Consider the following 21,963-nt stretch of genomic DNA (forward strand, 5'->3'; position numbering starts at 1 on the left):
GGTAGAGTGAGTGGCACAAGGATTTGGTTAAAAAAATATTTCTGTTCTAATTTGCAAGAAGGTACACGTAAAATTCAAGACCATATTTCACATTTTTCTTTCAAATAAAAAAAAAAGTACATCACAAAAGTTTTTGAATGTGAAAACATGGTGATACACTTACTTAACTGATTTATATATGTTTATAAATATATGTAGCAATTTTTCACTAAGTTCTGATGGTATGTGGTACTTTTTATTAACTTGATTCTAATATATTTTATCAGGGGTTTTTTTCCCCCTTTTTATATCTGTAGTGTGATTTGTTCAGCCAATGTTGTGATATTTGTACCTGTAACTTGGATGATAGTATTTCTGCTGTGATTGAAATATTGTGCAGTTGAAGTTAGAGGGCAGTGTTAATATTGAAGTTGACACCATTTTTTGTAGCATGCACTAAAAGATGTTTTGCTTGGTTACATCCAATTCTGATGTGCGGAACAAGTGTAAATAACTTTAATGGTGCTAATAAATTGTTTGCATGATGTCATGCTCTGGAGGCCATTGCAAATACACGGTCAAATTAATGGTATAGGTATTTTTTTGTTTATCCTAACTCCCACCTCATGTTCGAATTTTCGTCACAGGCAATCGGAGAGAGAAGTTACTTGATTTCTTGTTTTTGCTTTGTCAAAGTCACTTAAATTGTACTGGAAGGAAGAATAGGGATTAAAAATCAATGTATAGGGAATAAAGAGTAAGTATTTCTCTTCATTTTTGCTGAATTTCAGAAAGATTGACTGTTTAAAATGATTCTGGTCGATCGCCAAAACCCAGTGACTGCCAGTGTTGAGATGATATACCATTAAAATGAAGGAGAGGTGGTAATCTATCATTTCTGAAAATTTCATGGAGATATCTTGGATATTAAGGAAGTTAGGAGAAAAAATATGAAGGACAAGTCCAACTTGGTCACAAAGACCCTATTGTTTCATCTATTCATTAAGGCCAGGAAAACAAGCTTGATTCCCAGTACAAAAAAATGGCCATAACTTCCTTAATACGTAAGATAATCACATGATTTTGATGTCATTTGAAAGGGTTTTTCATGTTCTTTCTGAATTCACAGTCAGATTTTATATTGATATGGGATAGAATTTTATACACTCCCCTAGATCTGTGCACGCCTGACCTCATTAATACTTGGCTGTGACACTAGAAGCTGCACACTTATCCATCGAGAATGAATGTGCAGAATCGTATTCAATGTGAAGGTGGTGCTAAATCCCAATGTGGATCTCTACTAGATCCACTGTAATGACCCCAAGTAACTGGGGGGGGGGGGGGGGGGGGGAGAAATAATCTAGTGTGTAAGGGTTTACTTAAATTTTTAGATATTACATAAAATATTTTGCTGAACATTAAATGCATTGCACATTTGTCTAAACATTTTTATTTGTTTTGCAGAATCTCGATATTTAGCTAGAAGTACAGTTTGTGCATCAGAGGCTGTTGCAGAGTCTTGGGGGTGTGGTCATCAAAGCAAAACACGAGTGCACAACTGTCTGAGGATGCATTCAAGTGTTGTCTGTTTTGAGTATTTTTGCCACAAAAGGCACTTTTGCAGGATAGTGGGGTTTTTTTTTCATAGTATACATTTTAATTAGGTTTGAAGGAGAGCATATGTTGCGTTAGTGTAAACACAATTCGAGTTAGTGCAGTATTAAATAGACTAGAATGGATAAACGTTGAATAATTCATGAAAACAAGCATATATTATTCCTGTAGGTCAACTTGTAACAGTGTGTGTCGTTTCTACTAGTGCTGCGGGATTAAGATGTTAGGAAAATTGTTTAATGGTTTTGTGAGTCTCAGAAGTTTCCGACGGTACGTGAAGGCAGCATTGATCCCGCAGAGCGACGGGGAAGCGCATCAGGGGCGTGCACGTCAGCGCACCGGCAGCATCCCTGAACGGAGGGGAGCGCGAGCTCTGCTGCTACGGCGCGTGGACCGACCCAATAGCTCGTCTCACGTTTGTTTCTGTCGTTTTACAATGACACGAGGACGCACCGAGTCCCGCGCACTCTGAGGGCCGCCCAGACCACCACCGAGCCCCGGCCAGCAGGACCTCTTCCGCCGCCGCCAGCAGCCCGCCCCAGACCCGAATGGCAAGTAGCCCCGAAGAAAGTCGCTCCAGGGGCGGCGGCTCCGACCGCGACTCCAAAATGGCCTCGTCGAGCAACACGTCCCCGGAGGGCGGAATGCCGCCGCCGCCGCTGCACCAGAACCGCATACGGCAGGTGGGTGTCCGTGTGTCCGCGGTTCCAGACAAGAGGCGGTGCCGTGAGTCAGCATCTGTTCGGTAAACACAGACTGTGGCCGTCCGTCCACGTAAACGGCACCAGGCCCACACTGACAGATTTCCACAGCTTACATGTTAACAACTTCATTCCTGACTTATTTTGTCTTAAAACTACGAGAGTAGTAGTAATGGACCTGTATGGTTTTTTTTTTAATGTAGTGGCTGTGTTGTGTATAATATGAAACTATATTTTAGTTTGCGGTGTGTTTCTGTGCAACATAGTGCTGTTAAAAGTGTGTCCACTAAAGTGCTCTTAGAACCCACTTATGGGGACCACTTTGTTTTCCAGTGATTCAAGTCCTCAGCTCTGAAATTGTGATGTTGATCGTCGTCTTCCTCATCTTCATCACATATGTATTTGTTTATGCAACATACTCAAAACACCTGGCAAAAGTCTCATACATACCTTGTGTTTATCTGTTTTGTGTTTTTCTTCACTACTATGTCATTAAATAACCAAAATTTAATTTTGAAAATGGCAAGTTTCAAATAAATGTAGTGTTGGTGCCTCACCCTTTGAGATCGAGACACGCCTGTAAAGAGCCTTTAGCTCATGGCGATGCCAATACGTATCTGCAGCAAGTCAAAGGTCCAAGTCTTTAGGGTCCTGGTATTTCTTGGGTTATTGTATGGTTGTGAGACTTGGACTCTAATTAGTGACTTAAGGTGATGACTCAATGTCTTTTGTACTAGGTCTCTTTGGAGCCTCCTTGGGTACTATTGGAATGACTGTCACGAGTGGTTACTTAGAGAGACTCACATGAGATGTATCGCTTGCATTTTGGGGGAACGTTAACGCTGACATTTTTGCATTTCTCTGCATGATCCAGCACACAGGTGCTTCAGTGTTGAGGACCTCAGCAGTTGAAGGCCAAGGGGATGTTCATGTTCTACCTGGCTATGGCAGGTAGAATTTTACTTTTGAGAAGTAGTGATGGACTATCTGTGTTTCTGGGTGGTTGTCATCCAAGAACCAGGGCAGTTCTGTTGCGTGGTTGTTGTGCAAAAACATGCTCCCAGACGTCACTTGAAGTTTTTCTATTTTTGTAAAGTAGTTGTTTATGTTTTGGCATCCCCCCTTTGTACAGGGTCGCCACAACGTGGTCAGTATAGGACCCACTGTGCATATGCAACCAGAACTGCTATAAGATATTATGCCTACTGGTCCATATCTCGAGCATCGCAGCTGTTAACATGTCAGCTTTGCACCAGCCCCTGCCCATTCTCCATGTAATGTGGCGTTGCACCAGAATCTGGCATAAAACTTGCGCCAGATCAACTTGCAGATACATTTGATCTGCTGTGGCAACCCAGTAGGAAAAAGGGAGAAGCTGAAAGAACACGATAAAGTTTGGGTTAGGTTGTTTGATTGTTTTTGCTGCTAATGCTACCTGCCGCTCAGCTCTCCATAAATGCCAAACTAGTGTTAATTTTGTCAGATAAGAGGAAATATATTCATCAATGACCATCTTTTTTCCATGATTAAGACAAGATGATAAGAGTGCGACAGTGCTCTAAAACACTGGCGAAGACTATATTAAGGTGCATTACTGTTGACCCCCCCCCCCCCAAAAAAAAACGACATTAAAATGTTTTGCATGAAATAAGATGGAAATAGTTTTTTTTTTTTTTTTTTTTTTTTTGTCATTATTTTCATCTGCAAGCACTATATTCAGAAACAGACCAAGCATGTTTTCACCGAGCAGCCAGTCACGGAAGTACGAATTCTCGCCTTCGGATTGGCCACTTTGACGAACATCTCTATTTCCTGTAATGTTGCTGCCACCTTGTGGCTGTAACACAGAACTACATAGAGCAAATAAATCTTGTGGAACAGGCTTGATATGTGGTCCCATTTTAAATAGGAGACTGCCAAAAAAAAATCTAGAACATCTTAATTGCATCTGACGAGAAGCCCTGCAGATTTAAAATATTGGGGGGAAAACACCACAAACCTTCAATCATTCAGCAAGTGTATTTTTATCAGGTAATGATAGCATTCGTTATTTCAGATGTGTGAAGCACTGTATTGACAGAAATGGTAATCAGAAATATATATATATATTTTTTATCAAAGACCAAAATGTCTTGACTGAAATGAGGCTAAAATACATGTAGTTGTCATTTGACAAAAACTAGACTTTGTCAACTAAAACATGACTGAAAAAAACTTAGGTGAATGACTGGCTGTGACTAAAACTAAAGGGTATTTGACTCGAGACTAAGTCCAAAAAAACGGGTGACGAAATTAATACGACACCCCCCCCCCCCCCCCAAAAAAAAAACAAAAAACCCCAAAACTGTGCAATAGGCATATAGGTACCGTCGGACATCCGGTTCCCTGATGCGCGCGCACATAGCAACGCACATAGTAACCAGCAAGCCGCTGTCGCGCTCATTTCCTACTTGACGTCCATCGTGCTCGCAGCGTTCTGCCACTGTTTTTTCTACTTAATATACACCAGTTTTCACAGAGAATGCCACAACCATGTGTTGCAGTTGGCTGTACCAGCCATGACAATTTATTAAGGTATATCTTATATATTCCAAGATCAAAAAGTGCAGTTTTTTTTTCATTGTTGTTTGTTTTTTCAAGCTCCCAAAGCGCCACATTCTGCTTCTCTCTTCATTCCGCTCGGCTCGCAGGAACACATTCTGTCTTCAGCTGCAAGTTCTCCGCTTTCAGGCTTTCCAGCTCTTCCATTTTAGGACACCTGTTCCATGTCAATGTAATCATGACGTTGGACAAGGCAAGTCCTCATGGTCACTCAGGTCAGCTGGAGGCAGGAACTCTTTGGGTGAGGTTATTGCTGTAGCAGGTTCACCAAGAGAGGCAGCTGCAGGAGGTGAGCCGAAATGAAGCTTCAACTTTGTCCTCATTGGCCTGGGGCGTGGCTGGTCGAGACGGTTCACATTTCTGCTTTGACTGCGGCTGTAGCGTTCCATACACGATCATGGTATTCGCTGTGAAAACTGGTGTATATTAACTAGAAAAAAATGTGGCAGAACAATGACAGCGCAATGGACATCAAGTAGGAAATGAATGCGACAGCGGTTTTCAGTGGCTCGCTCATTACTATGTGTGTTATGTACGCGCACATCAGGGACCCTGATGTCCGACTGTACCTACAGCATTTGGCATTACCATATCAGGAAGCCTTTGCGAATAAACAGCGGTAAAGACGACTATATCAACAACGGTTGTGAGTGCGCGTACAGTTTGTTTTCAGCGGCGACCCAAAATGGCGGCCGTAATTACACGGAAGTGACGTAGGCCTGACCGTACCTATTAGAAATGCCGGAAGAATAGCTGATATTTTATCAAAATTACACAGTATTGGACTCACATGTGTAAACAAAATCGTTAGCAGATGAACTGTGTGACGGCTGTGTCCAGATTTCAACAAAAACAGCCATTTACTTTTATGTCTGTTTAATTTTTATACAGGGTAAAGTTGCAGTTAGGCTAGGTGTAATTTTATTCATAACTGATGCTAGTTCCCTAGCAGCGCCATTAATCAATGCTGGAACAGTAGCCATATTTGATAGGTCTGACAAGTAGTGCTGGGAAAAGCTAGTATGTGGTACATCTTGGTCTGTACCCCGAGCAACCACAGTTAGCTGGTGAAGAATGAATAAATGATCTTGTAAAACCACAGAAGAGCTCTACTAGAATTTACAGTGGGGATAAAAAAAAAGTATTTAGTTAGTTCCCCTACTTAGAAAGATGAGAGAGGTCTGTAATTTTCATCATAGGTACACTTCAACTATGAGAAACAAAATGAGAAAAAAAAAAATCCAGGAAATAACACTGTAGGATTTTTAAAGAATTTATTTTTAAATGATGGTGGTTAAGTCTTCACCAGGTTTGCACACACTGTAGCTGGTATTTTGGCCCATTCCTCCATGCAGATCTCTAGAGCAGTGATGTTTTGGGGCTGTCGTTGGGCAACATGGACTTTCAACTCCCTCAACAAATTTTCTATGGGGTTGAGGTCTGGAGACTGGCTAGGCCACTCCAGGACCTTGAAATACTTTTTACAGAGCCACTCCTTCATTGCCCGTGCGGTGTGTTTGGGATCATTGTCATGCTGGAAGACCCAGCCATGTTACATCGACAATGCTCTCACTGATGGAAGGAGGTTTTGGCTTAATATCTCACGATACATGGCCACGTTCATTCTTCCCTTAACACGGATCAGTCGTCCTGTCCCTTTGCAGAAAAGTAGCCCCAACACATGATGTTTCCACCCCCATGCTTCACAGTAGATATGGTGTTCTTGGGATGCTACTCTGCATTCTTCTTCCTCCAAACACAATGAGTTGAGTTTTATCAAAAAAGTTCTATTTTGGTTTCATCTGACCACATGATATTCTCCCAGTCCTCTTCTGGATCATCCATATGCTCTCTGGCAAACTTGAGACGGGCCTGGACACGTACTGGCTTAAGCAGGGGGACGCGCCTGGCACTGCAGGATTTGAGTCCCTCTCTGCATAGTGTGTAGCCTTTGTTACTTTGGTCCCAGCTCTCTACAGGTCATTCATCAGGTAGTTCTTGGATTTTTGCTGACCGTTTTCATTTTTATTTTGACCCCATGGGATTACATCTTGCGTGGAGCCCCAGATCGAGGGAGATTATCAATGGTCTTGTATGTCTTCCATTATCTTACAATTGCTCCCACAGTTGATTTATTCACACCAACCTGCTTGCCTACTGTAGATTCACTCTTCCCAGCTTGGTGCAGGTCAACAATGTTCTTCCTGGTGTCCTTCAACAGCTCTTTGGTCTTGGCCATGGTTGAGTTTGGAGTCTGACTGTTTGAGGCTGTGGGCAGGTGTCTTTTATACAGATAACAAGTTCAAACAGGTGCCATTAATACAGGTAACAGGTGGATGACAGAAGAAAGAAGAAGTTACAGGTCTGTGAGAGCCAGAAATCTTGCTTGTTTGTGGTTGATGAAATACTTATTTTCCAACATAATTTACAAATAAATTCTTTAAAAATCCTACAATGTGATTTCCTGGATTTTTTTTTCTCATTTTGTCTCTCATAGATAAGTGTGCCTATGTTGAAAATTACAGAACTCTCTCATCTTTCTAAGTAGGAGAACTTGCACAATCAGGGGCTGACTAAATACTTTTTTACCCCACTGTAGTTGAAAAGTGAAACTGATTAAATATTTTTGTCAACGATTTTATGAGTCTTACCTTATTTTTGCAACTGATTAGCTTTTTTTTCACCATGCAAAAGATTTTTGTATCGTATAATTTTGAGCACGGCCAATATATCAGTTCACAAACATATCAGTATTAGTGTTATTTTTGCCAATATTTTAAAAAAGCGTATTTTAAAGAATAAACAATGCAGAAAAACACTTTGGCTGTTGGAAATGGTGTCATTTTGTCATTTCTCTGGCAGAGAGTGATCTGACAGCATTGCATAAACAAGCATGGTTGGGCACCTCATCACCCTTTGGTCACATTAGCTACAAGAGATAGGCAAAGAAACCAGCTGTTATTCATTTTCAGTGAAAATAGGCACAAAGTCTATTATGCAAATGCTGAGCAATGCAATATGGTGACCACCAAACTGAGTGAAGGCAGCATGAGGTATGTTGGTTATAACTATAGTTAATTATCAAGTTCATGTTTAAACCGTAAACCACCAAGCCTCAAATACATTTCTACGTCGCAAGGGTGTGATAACAAAATGCTAGGAATCATTTCCATTTTATATGTATATATTTACAGATATGCTGGTAATTTGTAACTTGCAATTTTTTTAACTCCCTAATATTAGCATAAGCCACCCAAAAATCCATGTCAGTTAGGTTGTAGTATAATTATGACGAGTAGAATCGTGGCAGCCAGTTCATTTATATACTGTATGATAATCTGTTTATCTAATTTTAAAAACTCCCCAAAAAAACTGCCTTTGTATGTTGAATGACAGTGAGTCAGGAGATGCTCATTATTTCCTGTCTGTCTCTGTCTCTCAGGCTAATGTGATTTTGGTAATGTACAGTAGCGCTACACTGTCTCTTTTGGGTGGTGCCGCTGTGCTGATACACTGAAAAGTGGCCAGGATATTTTAAATGTAGAGAATTCATCTCGGGTCTCTGAACTGTAAGTTGTAGGGCTCTTGAATGTAAGTAGAAAGGCAAAAAGTACATTATTCCTTTAATTTTGATAACATCACATAGAAACTGTGTATTTTCTACTTAATCTATTCCACGTAAATAAACAAGGGGCACTCAGGAAGTTCAACGCCCATACATTTTATGTTTGACACATTCATGCAAATAAGGTCTTTGCGATTCAGTGATTCAGTGAACCACATTATCTTTAACAAACACACAACCCTTCTTCCATATGTTTAATCCATATGTGGTCCAAACTTTTATGGGTTTAGCTCTGACATCTTATGTGACCAGTAGAAAGTTGATAACTTTATATTAGTGTTTACATTAGTGTAACCATTTGTGTAAAGTTAACCTATTCCTTAGAATGGCCACACTAAATAGGTAAACATTGGGAGGAAATTTTGATCTTGCTCTGCGACCATGACTTTAAACAGTTTTTTCTATTGTTTTTTAAAACTCCATCTAAATCAAATCACTTTGTTTTGCTAACCTTCAAACATTCCACCAAATTTGGTCCAAATCACATTTGTCTTCACATATGGACAGACACCCAAGACTGAAAGCACCACCACTGCATGTACTGTTGTATGTGAGTCTAATGAATGAAAATCAGTGTATATAAGGAAGACTCGAATCACTGAGACCATTTGTATCTTTTTTTCTCCAACATGAGTGTCCAAAACAGTCTGGTTTTGAGAGCAAATTTATACCAATTTTACAAAAAAACAAACAAACTGACAGTTAAACACAGCACAATGTTTTCTTATGTTCTGAGCAATGCAGGTTGTCTTATTTTCTCTGATGGTTACACTTTGTGTTGATGATGTTGATCATGTCCTCCTCATGATTTCAACACTAATATAGTATCATATTGAAGATGAACGTAGCCATTTAATAGTTGTTGTTTTAAATTATATATATCAGGCGGACCCGTCTGCACGTCTTTCATTAAAAAATCTCCTTTAACAGTGGAATATCCGGGTAAAATGCTGAAACCGACTTCTTCTGAAACGTCTCTGTTCTCTCACGACGTCCTGGATCAATAGAGCCTGAAATGTGGAGGTTTTCAGCTTGAAACAGGCTGACGACAGCGCCTGAGAGCGCTGTGCGACGTCCCGCTCTGTGGGAAGTCCTTAAAGCGACAGTATCACCTCAAAATCTCTCATCAGCCGTTAAAATTTTCACTGAAAACCATCTTAATTTTTCAAACCGTGTCCACTTCGATGTGCCTCACAGGTTTAGAAAAAATTTTTATCAAACAAAGCGCCAGTCTCTCAGCAACTTCTCAGACAAAGGAATTCTGACGAGGGGCTGGACGACTCCTCCCACAAGGAGTGCTCACAGGCGAATGACGTCACCGACAGGCGTGGAAAAACTCACGCATGCGCACGAGGGTTCAAGCATGTCTGACGTAAAAACATATGAATGAAATCCATATAGTTTTTTAAAAAAATAAAAAGGACCTATACTTTATTGACAGCCCTCGTACATTCTCTGAATACTCTTCTACGTGAGTCTTTGTCACTTTGCATTTACAGGTTTCTCTGGGCTTGTTTTGACTGATTGCTTCATGCAGCATGATCTCTTGTACAGATGAACAGATCAACATCTGAATGATTAGTTGTTTGACAGAAATGTTATAGATTTTGCTCAAGTTATCATGGGCAGAAGTAAGTGTTGTTGACTTACTCCTGCACTGACTGAGTTCAAATCTATATCCCCTTCTGGTCTTCCAGCTGGTGGGAGATAATGAAAGGAAAATTCAAGGCGTTTTCTTTTTAAATTTTGTCAAAAATATGGCTTTTTGTTTCATTGCCCTTTCACATATCTTTTAAACTGCTTGATGGAAAAGATAACACTTTTGAAGGTGTCAGCCTTCAATTCTGGAAAACATCAATGAGCTTTTCACTATATTTGGACAATATATTTTGTAGAATAAATAATATGTCAGCATAAAAACTGACAAATTACCTGGTTTTTGCAGCTCCTGAGCTTGCACATGAAACTGTGCTGTTTGTAGGAGTGCTACAGTAAAAAAAAAATGATACAGTGGAGTTAAGTGCACACTTTGACTTACAGCACAGACTGCGTCATAATATGTTGTCCTCTGTGCCAGTCCATTTTGCTGCAGGGTGATCTGTAGCTACTAAGAGCTCGGTTTGCATCAGACAGTCGTGCACTGCAGTGTAGATTCAAAATGACTCTCTTCCGTTCAGCTTTCAGAAAAGATGCTTTCAGTTCTATAGATAGCTGTGAAGTCTTCTGCCTTTACTAGATTGCAGAGAAATGTCTGTAATGTTTCATTTCTTTCTCAGTACTTGGTGGGAAATTCCAAATTGAGTGAATTTAATGCATGTATACACCTTCACATCACAATTTGTGTGTGTGTGTGTGTGTTTTTAATTCTGTGATTATTGTTCCTTTACTCCCTTCACTGCTTTGAAATATGGGTTTGAATCCTTATCCCAATTTTCTTCCTTTCCTCTTGGCTGTCATTGCTGCTCGTCTCTCCTCTCCTTCCATCACACCTCCCTCCCTTCGCTGTTTTCCTCTCGCCCCACCCCGCAGGTCCCTTCCTCAAGGCACTGATGTGCCAGGAGTTCGGGTTTCACTGTAGCCTTTGACATTTCTCCTTCTCTCTCTCCGTTGTCTGCCTCTCTGTCTGATTATCTATTTCTCCTTCTCTGCTGGAAGTGGCATGATGGGATTTTGTATGAAGGGCAGCCGTAATGGAGTTCTGGACTTCATTGCGTTATGTTGAAAAGCTACAGATTCAACCATGGATATCTGCTCCTGGCTGCAGCTGCAGTAATACAGAGTGATTGATCATCCACACAGTTCTCAAAGCTACATTCTCCAGATGCTGAGGCTAATAAGTGCTTGTACACCTGCAGGTCAACCCTGCCACTGCTGATGCCACCAGCAGAACAGTGACGCATTAGTCACAGTTTTCTGTAAAACACAAATGTGAATCGGCCTAACGCAGCAAAAGTGTGCAGTTGACCCACTTGTTCTCTAAATTTTTTCAAAACAAGAAGAAACAATTCATGCATGGACTCTGTGGGGAAAGATGATGCATCAATCTCAAATGTTGAGAATCAGTGAAATTAGATTAGTAATCATTTCATTGTTTTGAAAATATAAATTGTCCACTTTGTTGTACATACAGAAAATTATAGGTGTCATCAGATTCGATATATTCACTTACAAATGCTTTCCAGTACGATATTGATTCAAACTGCCACATATCGATGCATTCATACAGTGATTTCTTGACTCATAGTGCAGTGAGTCCTGTCATTCACCCTGATGATCTCCCACATGGCTCTGCACTTCAGGCGCCTCTTTTCCCCTGGCACGGCGCCGAACACAACAGTGACTAGATACTATAATCTGTAAGTAACGGCTACTGACAAGATACCTGTGGTTTAAAAAAAAAAAAATAGAAGAAAGCCCAGCTAATTTGCTTCACTATGGAGTCTGACAATATAAAAACAAACATTAAGATAAAGCCTACAATTTGTTTTTGTTGTTTTTTCGTAGTTTAAAAAAATTCTGTTGAATTTGTAGCAGTAATGTACATAAAAGTGCTACACTGCCACCTATGATACTGTTTGCAAATTGCAAGTGCTTACACTGAAAACGACACTGGACTGTAGTAGCAGTGACAGCAATATAATATTCACATACTATTGCATTATGCAATGCAATAGTATGTGAATAGTACCAATGCTTTTCAAAGGCATGCGCTGGTGTATCTTTTATGTCTGTCCCTGTGGGCGCGTACAATGCAGAAAAAAGAGCCATTCAGTCAGTAATTAGTGGGCTTTTTAGCCCATTAAGCAATTTACCCAAGAACACCACTGTTATATAGAGGAAAAGAAGAGAAATAAAACAATAAAATATGCTTCCCGAAACATTTGTTCTGCTTTGATTCAGCTGCTGTTGCTCCTTTGCATATTTTGATATTAATGTGCGCTTTATCAAGTCTTAGTGGACAGCCAAAATGCCTTTTGTGTTCAGATTTCAACCACTTAGCCTGGGGAGATATGGCTGCTTTACTTGTACAACAACGATAGGTGCAAAGTCTAATCATATTTCAGTGGTGTTTTTAACTACTTAACTACTGCCACAAATGAACAAGATAAGTGTTCGTATTATAATAGGAATAGGAAAGAATAAAAATTAAAGAATAGCATTCAGAATGTCTCCAAAGTATGTTACCAGATTATAACGAATACGTCGAATATTGTGATATATCGACATAATATGTTTATATACTGATATAAAAAAAAGGATGTCAATGACAGTCCAAGTTAATAATTACTTTTACACCCACTTTTCTTTTGACAAGATAAGGACACGATGGACAAACCGCCAGTCTGTTGCAGGGCCACATAGAGACACACAAATGCATTCACATCCTCACTCACACTCATTTACATCTGTCATTTAAAAAAACACAAGCCATGTGGTCCTCTGTGGTAATTCTGTCTAGAGTAGACAGTTCTCATAAAGAAAGTAAACATACAATGAAACTCATGACCGAAGCTACCAAGATATCTGTAATAATAACTTTGAAGGAGTTACAGGCGTCTGTGGTTGAGTGGTCACAGTGCAACATTTGTACTTTGTATCACTAATTCTAATGCTTTATTGTTCAACAGATGTGGATTTACTGACCATCTCAAATTGTAGCTACATTTTGCCAGAAGTCACATGGGAAACTTGATTTCTTGTGTTTCTTTTAAGAGAAAAAAAAAAGTCCGGTTTGTAAGACCTGGCCCATTTCTTTGCATGCTGCTTTAAATATAAAGGAACTATTGTTCACCAACATAATCAAAAATTGCTTTTAGCTGCTTTTTACAGTTTGGTATTCATGTTATTCATCTTCATTTCCCCTCTACTAGAAGACAAAATTGAAAACATGTTTTGTCTGTGAAGGAAAAGAGGGTGTGCAGAGCAGCAGGTATGGAGAAGGGTAGTTTGTTACAGACCTACAAATATGTCTCTTAGTGTGCATCACCTTAGTGTGTAGGTGGTATTTTAGGGTACAAACTTAAATACCCGTTTAAAGACACCATGTGACCTCAGTGAGCTTGATGAAAGCTGGTGTAATATGGCTTCATTAATAAATGTGTATAATTTTGGCTTCCTGATTTCATGTCATAGTGGTTTTTAATTTTTTCCACTGGAACATACCTAAGTAAATTGAAGAACTGATAGTAATATTAATTTTCTTCTTGGCAACATTTACCGTGACTGTCATGGCTTAGATCGTATTGGGAATGAAACTCAACCCTACAAATGCCAAGTGCTCACTCGTCATTCAGTTCTGATGCAATATAGAAGCAACAGTCATATGATGTGAGCTTTCATATCTCCATACTATGTCACGCGGTTGGAGTTGTCAGAAATGCAGTGGTATTCCTGTCACAGATCCATAATTCACATGGAGCTTAAACAAGTCTCTATATTAGGATATAAATGTCACTTGACTCCTCATATCCAAGTTTGCCATTCTTACTTATTTGGGGTGCTGTCATTCTTTCACAAACCATGTTATTCTGTATGAGCCCTTCAAAACAGAAAAAGTGCCAAAGTTTCAAGTGAGAGTGGTATCTGTATCCCTAAAAATACTACCCATAAGTGTACATATATTGACATATGAAAGTATCTTGTGCTAAGACGAGAGTTGAGTATCATCTTTCAAAGACTCTAAGCTTGATATATTTTGAAATGTCAGTGGGCCTCATGTATCAAAGTTGCGCACTTGTGATACGGTGTAAATTTGAAGTACACCAAAGTTGCCGTGACATGTATCAAGCAGTGCGCACCTGCCCATTTCCGGCGTACGCCTGACGCGACCTTGATAAATGCGGCGGGTGAAAACAATCATAATTATAATAAACACACCCATAAATATTCAGACTCCGCTTCAGACACACCCTCATTTTACGACATGGAAGCCAGGAAGACGGCAAAGAAAACAAACTTCACCAATCAGGACGCGTGCCAATAGAGCATCAAAAGCGGCCTTGTATCAATTGTTTTGCAGTATAATCAAAGTGTTACAGCGGTCCCTCGTTTATTGCGGGAGTTAGGTTCTAAAAATAGCCCGTAAACCGCGATGTAGTCAGCGTTATTTTTTACATTTAGTTATGCTAAAGTTATGCTTTACATTCAAAGCTGTAAAACCCCTACTTTATACACTTTTCTCAATCAGACATTAACATTTTCTCACTTTTCTCTCGTGTGTAAACACTCTCAAAGTTCACACCTTAGTAGAAAAATAAGACCAACCTGTTTTCAGGCCCAAACATTTGTTTGAGAAATAAAAATAGAACGTTTTCCTATAAATAATTATGATGGCTTTTAGAACTAATGAATTTAATTTTAACAATCAACGTACAAGGTTGGACACATAAGAAATTATTAATAGCGATTGACCAGTATTTCACAGATCGGGCCTCTGCGTCCTAGCGCCGCGCCTTTTTCCACTCACACCTCGCTGCAGGTGTCTTTTTCCGAGTGACAAACACAATTATGAGTAGTTGTTGGCGCTCTTTTTTTCTTCTGGGCGAGAAGATTCTTATAAACAGACACACAGAACACTGTAAAAAAAAAAAAAAAGGCATGCAAAATTGGACTAAAAACTCCGCGAAACTGCGAGGCTGCGAAAGGTGAACTGCGTTATAGCGAGGGACCACTGTATTCTCTTTTCACATGTCAATAATTCTTGACGTGGATATTTGCTCGCTCAATTAATAAGACACGCCTAATTTTTCACATTTCTTTATTTTTAAAGTGTATTTCTTTATTTATTTTATTGTAACAAACGAATGGAGAAAACAAAACCTGATTGCAGCACGGGCGAAGAGAATGACAACACTACAGTTGTAATTATCAATTCCATTGTCTAAAACGATCACACCACATAAAGTTAAGCTCAGTGCTGCTCTGGCTCCAGGCTCGAAGTCTGGAGAAAAAGGCAAGCAGCGCTTTCTTTGCGGTCAGCGCTGTGGCCACGGATCGTGCTCGAGACCAACAAAAAGCGGGATTTGTATTGATTATTATGTAGTATAATCAGGAAAGTGTTATTTATGTAACATATGCATTGATTTGTATAATGACACTGTTTATCATGTTGATCATATTCATTTTTATGTGGATTCCAGCACTGGTTCATTTTGGCGTATAATTTACACCACCTCTCGACCTGGTGTATATTTTTAGCGCAGCGTACGCCAACGACCACATTGATAAATGCCAAGTAGCGCAGCCGTTTTGGCGTACACCCCATATACGCTCAAATATCGCCGTACGCAACGTTGATACATGAGGCCCATTATGAGGACAACATGGAAGTAATATGTAACTGAAAATGAAATGACCAATATACAGACTTTGTGCATCAGTTCTCATGGTCCAGTTGAACCCACAGTAGAAGACAATGATATATGTAGACTTAAAAATATATCATGCTGTTGCATGGTGCTTTTGGTACCATTCATCACACTCACCCATGGCCACAGTCCAATTTTTTGTGTGAGGTGGAGATGGATGTGCCAGAAGAAAGAAAATGGCTATGTGCTTTTACAGAACCCAATATCCATGGAGTGCACATGAAGGTGCCCCAAGCACAGCCATGGAGCACTAAAGTGGCCATTAAGAGGAAACCGTTTTAAAACCTGTGCTGCTGGACATGCTTTGCGTGTGCACGGTATATCATCCATTCCTATTGTTATGATTTGGTGGGATTAATCCAGGTGCATGAGGGTAAATACTTAAATAATTTCAGTGCATACGGCCAAAACATTCATTCATTTGAAAGCACGCGTTTCTCTAAGCCAACAGAAATATATTGTGTTCAGTAAATGATTTTTTGTGTTTATCATCCACATAAACACAGGTGTCTTACTCAGTGTCAGTCTGATGCAGAGCATGTACACTGAACTCAGCACAACGTGCAAACTCATCAAATACTGAAAATAAATAATCAAATCATGCAAATAAGTTGTATCTTGTGCAAACACAGCAGTGTTTTGAGTGCTGTGAGATGTGGCCTCATTATGTTTTTTTCTCCTCTCACTCTGTACTCTGTATGTTGCACAAATGGGGCCAACAATGGGAACTGCAATACGTTTCTGAATCATGTTGATGCATTTATGATATGGCAGTATCCTCTTGTATTGTTGTGTGGTTGGCTTGACTTTTCTACATTGCTTAAGGCTTGTACTTTGCTTTCTGCCATACTAAGCCACCATACTGCAGCATGGTTACCACTATGGTTGCCACTATGGTTATCAGTGCTAACCACTAAGCCACCATACTGCAGCATGGTGGCTTAGTGGTTAGCACTGATGCCTCACAGTAAAAAGGTCATGGATCGCTTTGCATCCTTTCTGTGTGGAGTTTGCATGTTCTCCCGTGTCTGTGGGGGTTTCCTCTGGGTACTCCGGTTTCCTCCCACAATCAAAAACATGCTTATTTAGGGTTCTTTCTCTGCCCCTGACCAAGGCAGTGTCTCTACATCTGGAGTTCGTCCCCGGGGGCCGGACTATGGCTGCCCACTGCTCCTTGTGGTTGGATTGTCTAACTGTAATTAGGATGGGTTAAATGCAGAGGACAAATTTCATTGTATCTATATGTACAATGACAATAAAGTCTATTCAATTCTTTTTATCATTCTGCATGAGCCGCCCACATTCAGCGCATATGTAAACAAGAGCAATCCAAGATTTCTGTGGTCTGCCATACTGGATCTGGATCACCTCCAAAATTCAGTGGAGTCTTCCATGCCCTAATACCTATATGTGGTGCAGATTTGGTGAGAATCCATGAAGTAGTTTTGATAAAATCCTTCAAAGCCTTATAAAGTAAAATCTTGATCCGGATCACTGCCAAAATTCAGAGGAGTCTGTAGTGCAAATTTGGTGAGAATCTGTGAAGTAGTTTTTATTTTACTTCCAAAATTTAATGAAGTCTTCCATGGCCTAATAGCTATCTGTGGTGAACGTTTTGTCAAAATCCATGCAGTAGTTTTGACGTAATCCCACTAAACAGATAGACAAACAAGTAAATGCTGATGATTTTATTACATCCTTTGCAGACATAATAAGACATCAAATATCATTAATATTGTGGGATGACATATTCTTTTTGTGGGAAGAATTTCTACTGGTGTGTCAGTATCAATACAATATGGCCCATCTCTCCACCAATTTGGCATGTCAAATAAATAAAATTTGGAACCTCAAATCTCACATTCTATTTGAGACTGTATCATAAAGCCTCTATCCGAATTGAGGTGGATTGGTCCAAAAAAACAAATGAAAAAGTGACAGTTGTCATGACTGGACAATATGTGATGGAAAGGCCATATTAAAGATTGTAAATGCCCTCTGCTCCAGAATATAGGGAAATTAAAGTCTATTTCCGCTGTTGTTTAAAGTAAAGAAGGATGTTGAATTTAATTGTGTTGTATTGAGTAAAGCTTTATATGGGCTTTGTTTTGTTTTTTTGGACGTGGGGCTGTGGGATGCATTTAGATGTTAATTATTCATTGAGGCCCTGTGACTATGTTTCCCGATAGAGAGAAGAGGGCGTGGTTGGTCGGCACGGGACTTCTCAGAAGCTCAGATCAAACTCCTTTTCCCTGTCTCTCATCGTGTTTGTGTTGAATCGTTGAAGGATTTCCTCATAGGGAGCCACATCAAAGCTTTTCACTGTGTTTCTGAAAATAGTGTCGCACATAGCGAAAACACATCTTCATATGGTTGAAGCAAAACACCAGTTTGCAGAACTTTTCCATGTTGAGAACCACGTTATGAAGAGCCTGTCACATCCAGATTAGATGCATCTCCTTTTTTGCCTGTATTTAGGATTTTTGTGGGATATACAGTTTTGGTTTCTCAAACGCACCATGTTTGTGTTGTGACCCGAAACGTCTGAGAGCTGTTGTAAATTTTTCTGACTAATATTTCTTTGTATATTTGTTTTTACATTAATTTGTGTCTGTCTGCCACTTTCTGATTCTGACAGCGTCACGTAGCTTTCCTGCATGAATGCAGACTGTAGGGAATTTTAGGTCACACGCTTCATTATTCATTCTAGATTTGGAGGTGAAATCTGCTTATGCATCAGTGCCTTTTGTCATCTGACGCTGGATGAGATCAGCCCTCAGACAGACAGACAAATATATTCTGCCAATATTATTACCAATTTTAGAACTCGTATGTTCTGCCAAGGTGATAAAATAGACATTAGTCACACAATAGTCGTGCTATGGTAATAACTGGAGATATAACAAATAGGGATGGCACAATATCACTTTTTCACATTTGCTATGATACCAATATTAGAAGCTTCAGTATCTGCCAATACTGATACCAATCAGATGTCTTCTTCCCTGTCATAACACAAGTAACTTTTTCATAAACACATTTGTTAGGATGTAATTTGCTAACCTAGTCATTGTACAAAACATCAACTAAACTGTGAAACAAATGTTGTCTTTCTGTAAAGGAAACCGTACTTACCCCATAACATGACTTCGATGTGCAAGACGTCTTGGATCTGAATGGATTTTGTAATTTACAATATCCCATCCACTAATTAAAAATATGACCTATCCAGCACGCGCCCCACAAAATGTAACCCAGTATTAACTAAATCTACAAATTTATGGCTCAAAAAACAAACATTTGTTTTCAACTTATAAGTTATTTGCAAATGTAGTTTTTCACTTTGTGTCCAACAGAACTTGGTTCTTTCAGAAAGATTTTTATATTATCTGTGTATTTCAACTAAAAAATTCAACAGTAAAAATGGATGTTAATTTGAAACAAGGTGATACTTTAAGTTTGTTTACAAGTAATTTTTATTACTTAGAACTTTATTAAACCCTTGGGAAGATTCTCTCAGTGAAATTGAGGTTCCAGCAGCATTGTATAGCAGCACACAGGGTAAGAAGCACACAGAGCATCAAAAGTGAAAGTAAAGTAAACTTTGGCCTGGTGGCTCAGTACTCATCCAAATCATTCAGAAACCTTAAATATTGATATTATTCAGTATACATCCGCATTGAGACAGCGGTTTCACTGGAACATGGAGGCACATTTTGTAGTAAGCTATCATCGCACATCTTGTTAACAGAAATAGTAAATTCATGTAATATTTTCTGGAGGGATTTTGTAGCACTTCAAAAGGGAAAAACTGGATTCTGTATATTATGGTTTTCACTTGCATGGAATTCATGCATTAGACTGGAACGTCGTCTGTGGTGGAGGCAGAGCTGGAAGCTGATGGGGAATCATTGTCAATTTCCCTGGTGGAATTCACTGAGGTAGTCAAAAACGCCACAGTGGCAAAGCCCCGACGGTTGACGAGATCTGTCCAGAAATGCTGAAGGCTCTGGATGTGGAGGGATTATCTTGGATGAGACGTCTCTTCAACATTGCGTGGATGTGTGGGACAGTGCCTAAGGAGTGGAAAACTGGGGTGTTGGTCCCCATATTTAAAAAAGGGGGACCAGAGAGTGTGTACCAACTACAGGAACATCACAATACTCAGCCTCCCTGGTAAAGTCTACCCCACAGTGCTGGAAAGGAGGGTTTGGTGGATAGTCGAACCTCAGATTGAAGAGGAACAATGCGGGTTCCGTCCTGGCTGTGGAACAACCAACCAGCTCTTTACTCTCACAAGGATCCTGGAGTGGCCCTGGAGAATGCCCATCCAGTTTACATGTGTTTTGTGGACTTGGAGAAGGCGTATGTTTGGGTACCCCAGAAGATACCGTGGGAGGTGCTGTGGGAGTATGGAGTGAGGGGTTCCCTTCTCAGGGCCATCCAGTCTCTATACTCACAAAGTGAGAGCTGTGTTCAGGTTCTCTGTAATTAGTAGGACTCGTTTCCAGTGGGGGTTGGCGTCCACCAGGGCTGCACCTTGTCAGCAATCTTCTTTGTGATATTCAGGGACAGGATATCAAGACATAGTTTGGTGGGTTCAGGGTCTCATCACTGCTTTTTGCAGATGATGTGGTCCTGTTGGCTTCATTGGCCTGTGACCTCCAACACTCATTGGGTTGGTTCGCAGCAGAGTGTGAAGCGGCTGGGATGAGGATCAGCACCTCTAAATCTGAGGTCATGGTTCTCAGCAGGAAATTGATGGATTGCCTACTCCGAGTAGGGATTGAGGTCTTGCCCCAAGTACCTTGGGGTCTTGTTCATGAGCGAGGGGGCAGTGGAGCATGAGATTGGCCGCAGCAGGGACGGTTTTGCATTCGCTCTACCGTACTGTTGTGACAAAAAGGGAGCTGAGCCAAAAGGCAAAGCTCTCGATCTACTGGTCAGTCTTCATTTGTACCCTGACCTATGGTCATGAGGGTTGGGTCATGACTGAAAGAACTAGATTGCAGGTACAAGCGGCCAAAATGGGCATCCTTAGGAGGGTGGCTGGTGTCTCAATTCGAGATAAGGTGAGAAGCTCAGCCATTCATGAAGACCTTGGAGTAGAGCCGCTGCTCTAATCATGTTGAGAAGAGCCAGCTGAGGTGGTTCAGGCATCTGGTGAGGATGCCCTCTGGGCGCCTCCCTAAGGAGGTGTTCCAGGCCCATCCAGCTGGGAAGAGACCCCGGGGAAGACCAAGGACTAGATGGAGAGATTATATCTCCACACTGGCCTGGGAATGCCTTGGGATCACCCAGTCAGAGGTGGTTAATGTAGCCTGGAAAAGGGAAGTTTGGGGTCCCCTGCTGGAGCTGTTGCCCCGTGACCTGATTCCGGATATGCGGTTGAAGATGTATGTATGTACTTGCATAGCAGTGGGTTTTACAGCAGCCTTGCTGCATTGGCATGAGGCAGTGGATTGAGGCTATAGTTTAAGGCTTTCAGAGGTCATGCCTCAGAAACCTGGGATCAGGTGCAGGAAGTAAACTATTGACTTAATCAGTGCTTACTGTGCATTTGTAGCCCCATAGATTCTTTGAGAGCATACATGGGTTTGCCTGCAAAAAAGGATATGAAAGCTGTTCCTTAATTTTGCAAAAAGCCAACTGTGCAGTTGAAAAACTAAAAAAGGGTCCCACTGGGGAACAGTCATGACAGAGGTGTTAAGACATGTACCACATGCCACATAATGTGGTTTGCAATGTCTCCAGGTTCGAATCCTGACCAGAAGAAGTCTTTGCTGCGTGCCTTTCTTTGTTTATCTCTCTTCTGCGGTCATCATCAATTCATCAATTTTATTTATATAGCGCCAAATCACAACAAACAGTTGCCCCAAGGCGCTTTATATTGTAAGGCAAGGCCATACAATAATTACGTAAAAACCCCAACGGTCAAAACGACCCCCTGTGAGCAAGCACTTGGCGACAGTGGGAAGGAAGAACTCCCTTTTAACAGGAAGAAACCTCCAGCAGAACCAGGCTCAGGGAGGGGCAGTCTTCTGCTGGGATTGGTTGGGGCTGAGGGAGAGAA

At 40.5% G+C, this 21,963-nt stretch overlaps 1 protein-coding gene across 1 annotated transcript in view; it reads left to right on the forward strand.

Annotated features, from left to right (window-relative positions):
• The first annotated feature begins 1,901 nt into the window (after positions 1-1,901).
• Positions 1,902-21,963, forward strand: part of LOC117525508 (ankyrin-2-like) — a 199,307-nt gene continuing 179,245 nt past the window's right edge. Inside the window, 1 exon segment of the mRNA XM_034187364.1 lies at positions 1,902-2,279. Within this exon segment, the coding sequence (XP_034043255.1) occupies positions 2,145-2,279 (135 nt within the window). The 5' untranslated portion in view covers positions 1,902-2,144.

Source organism: Thalassophryne amazonica, chromosome 15, assembly GCF_902500255.1.
Source record: "Thalassophryne amazonica chromosome 15, fThaAma1.1, whole genome shotgun sequence".
Lineage (NCBI taxonomy): Eukaryota > Metazoa > Chordata > Actinopteri > Batrachoidiformes > Batrachoididae > Thalassophryne > Thalassophryne amazonica.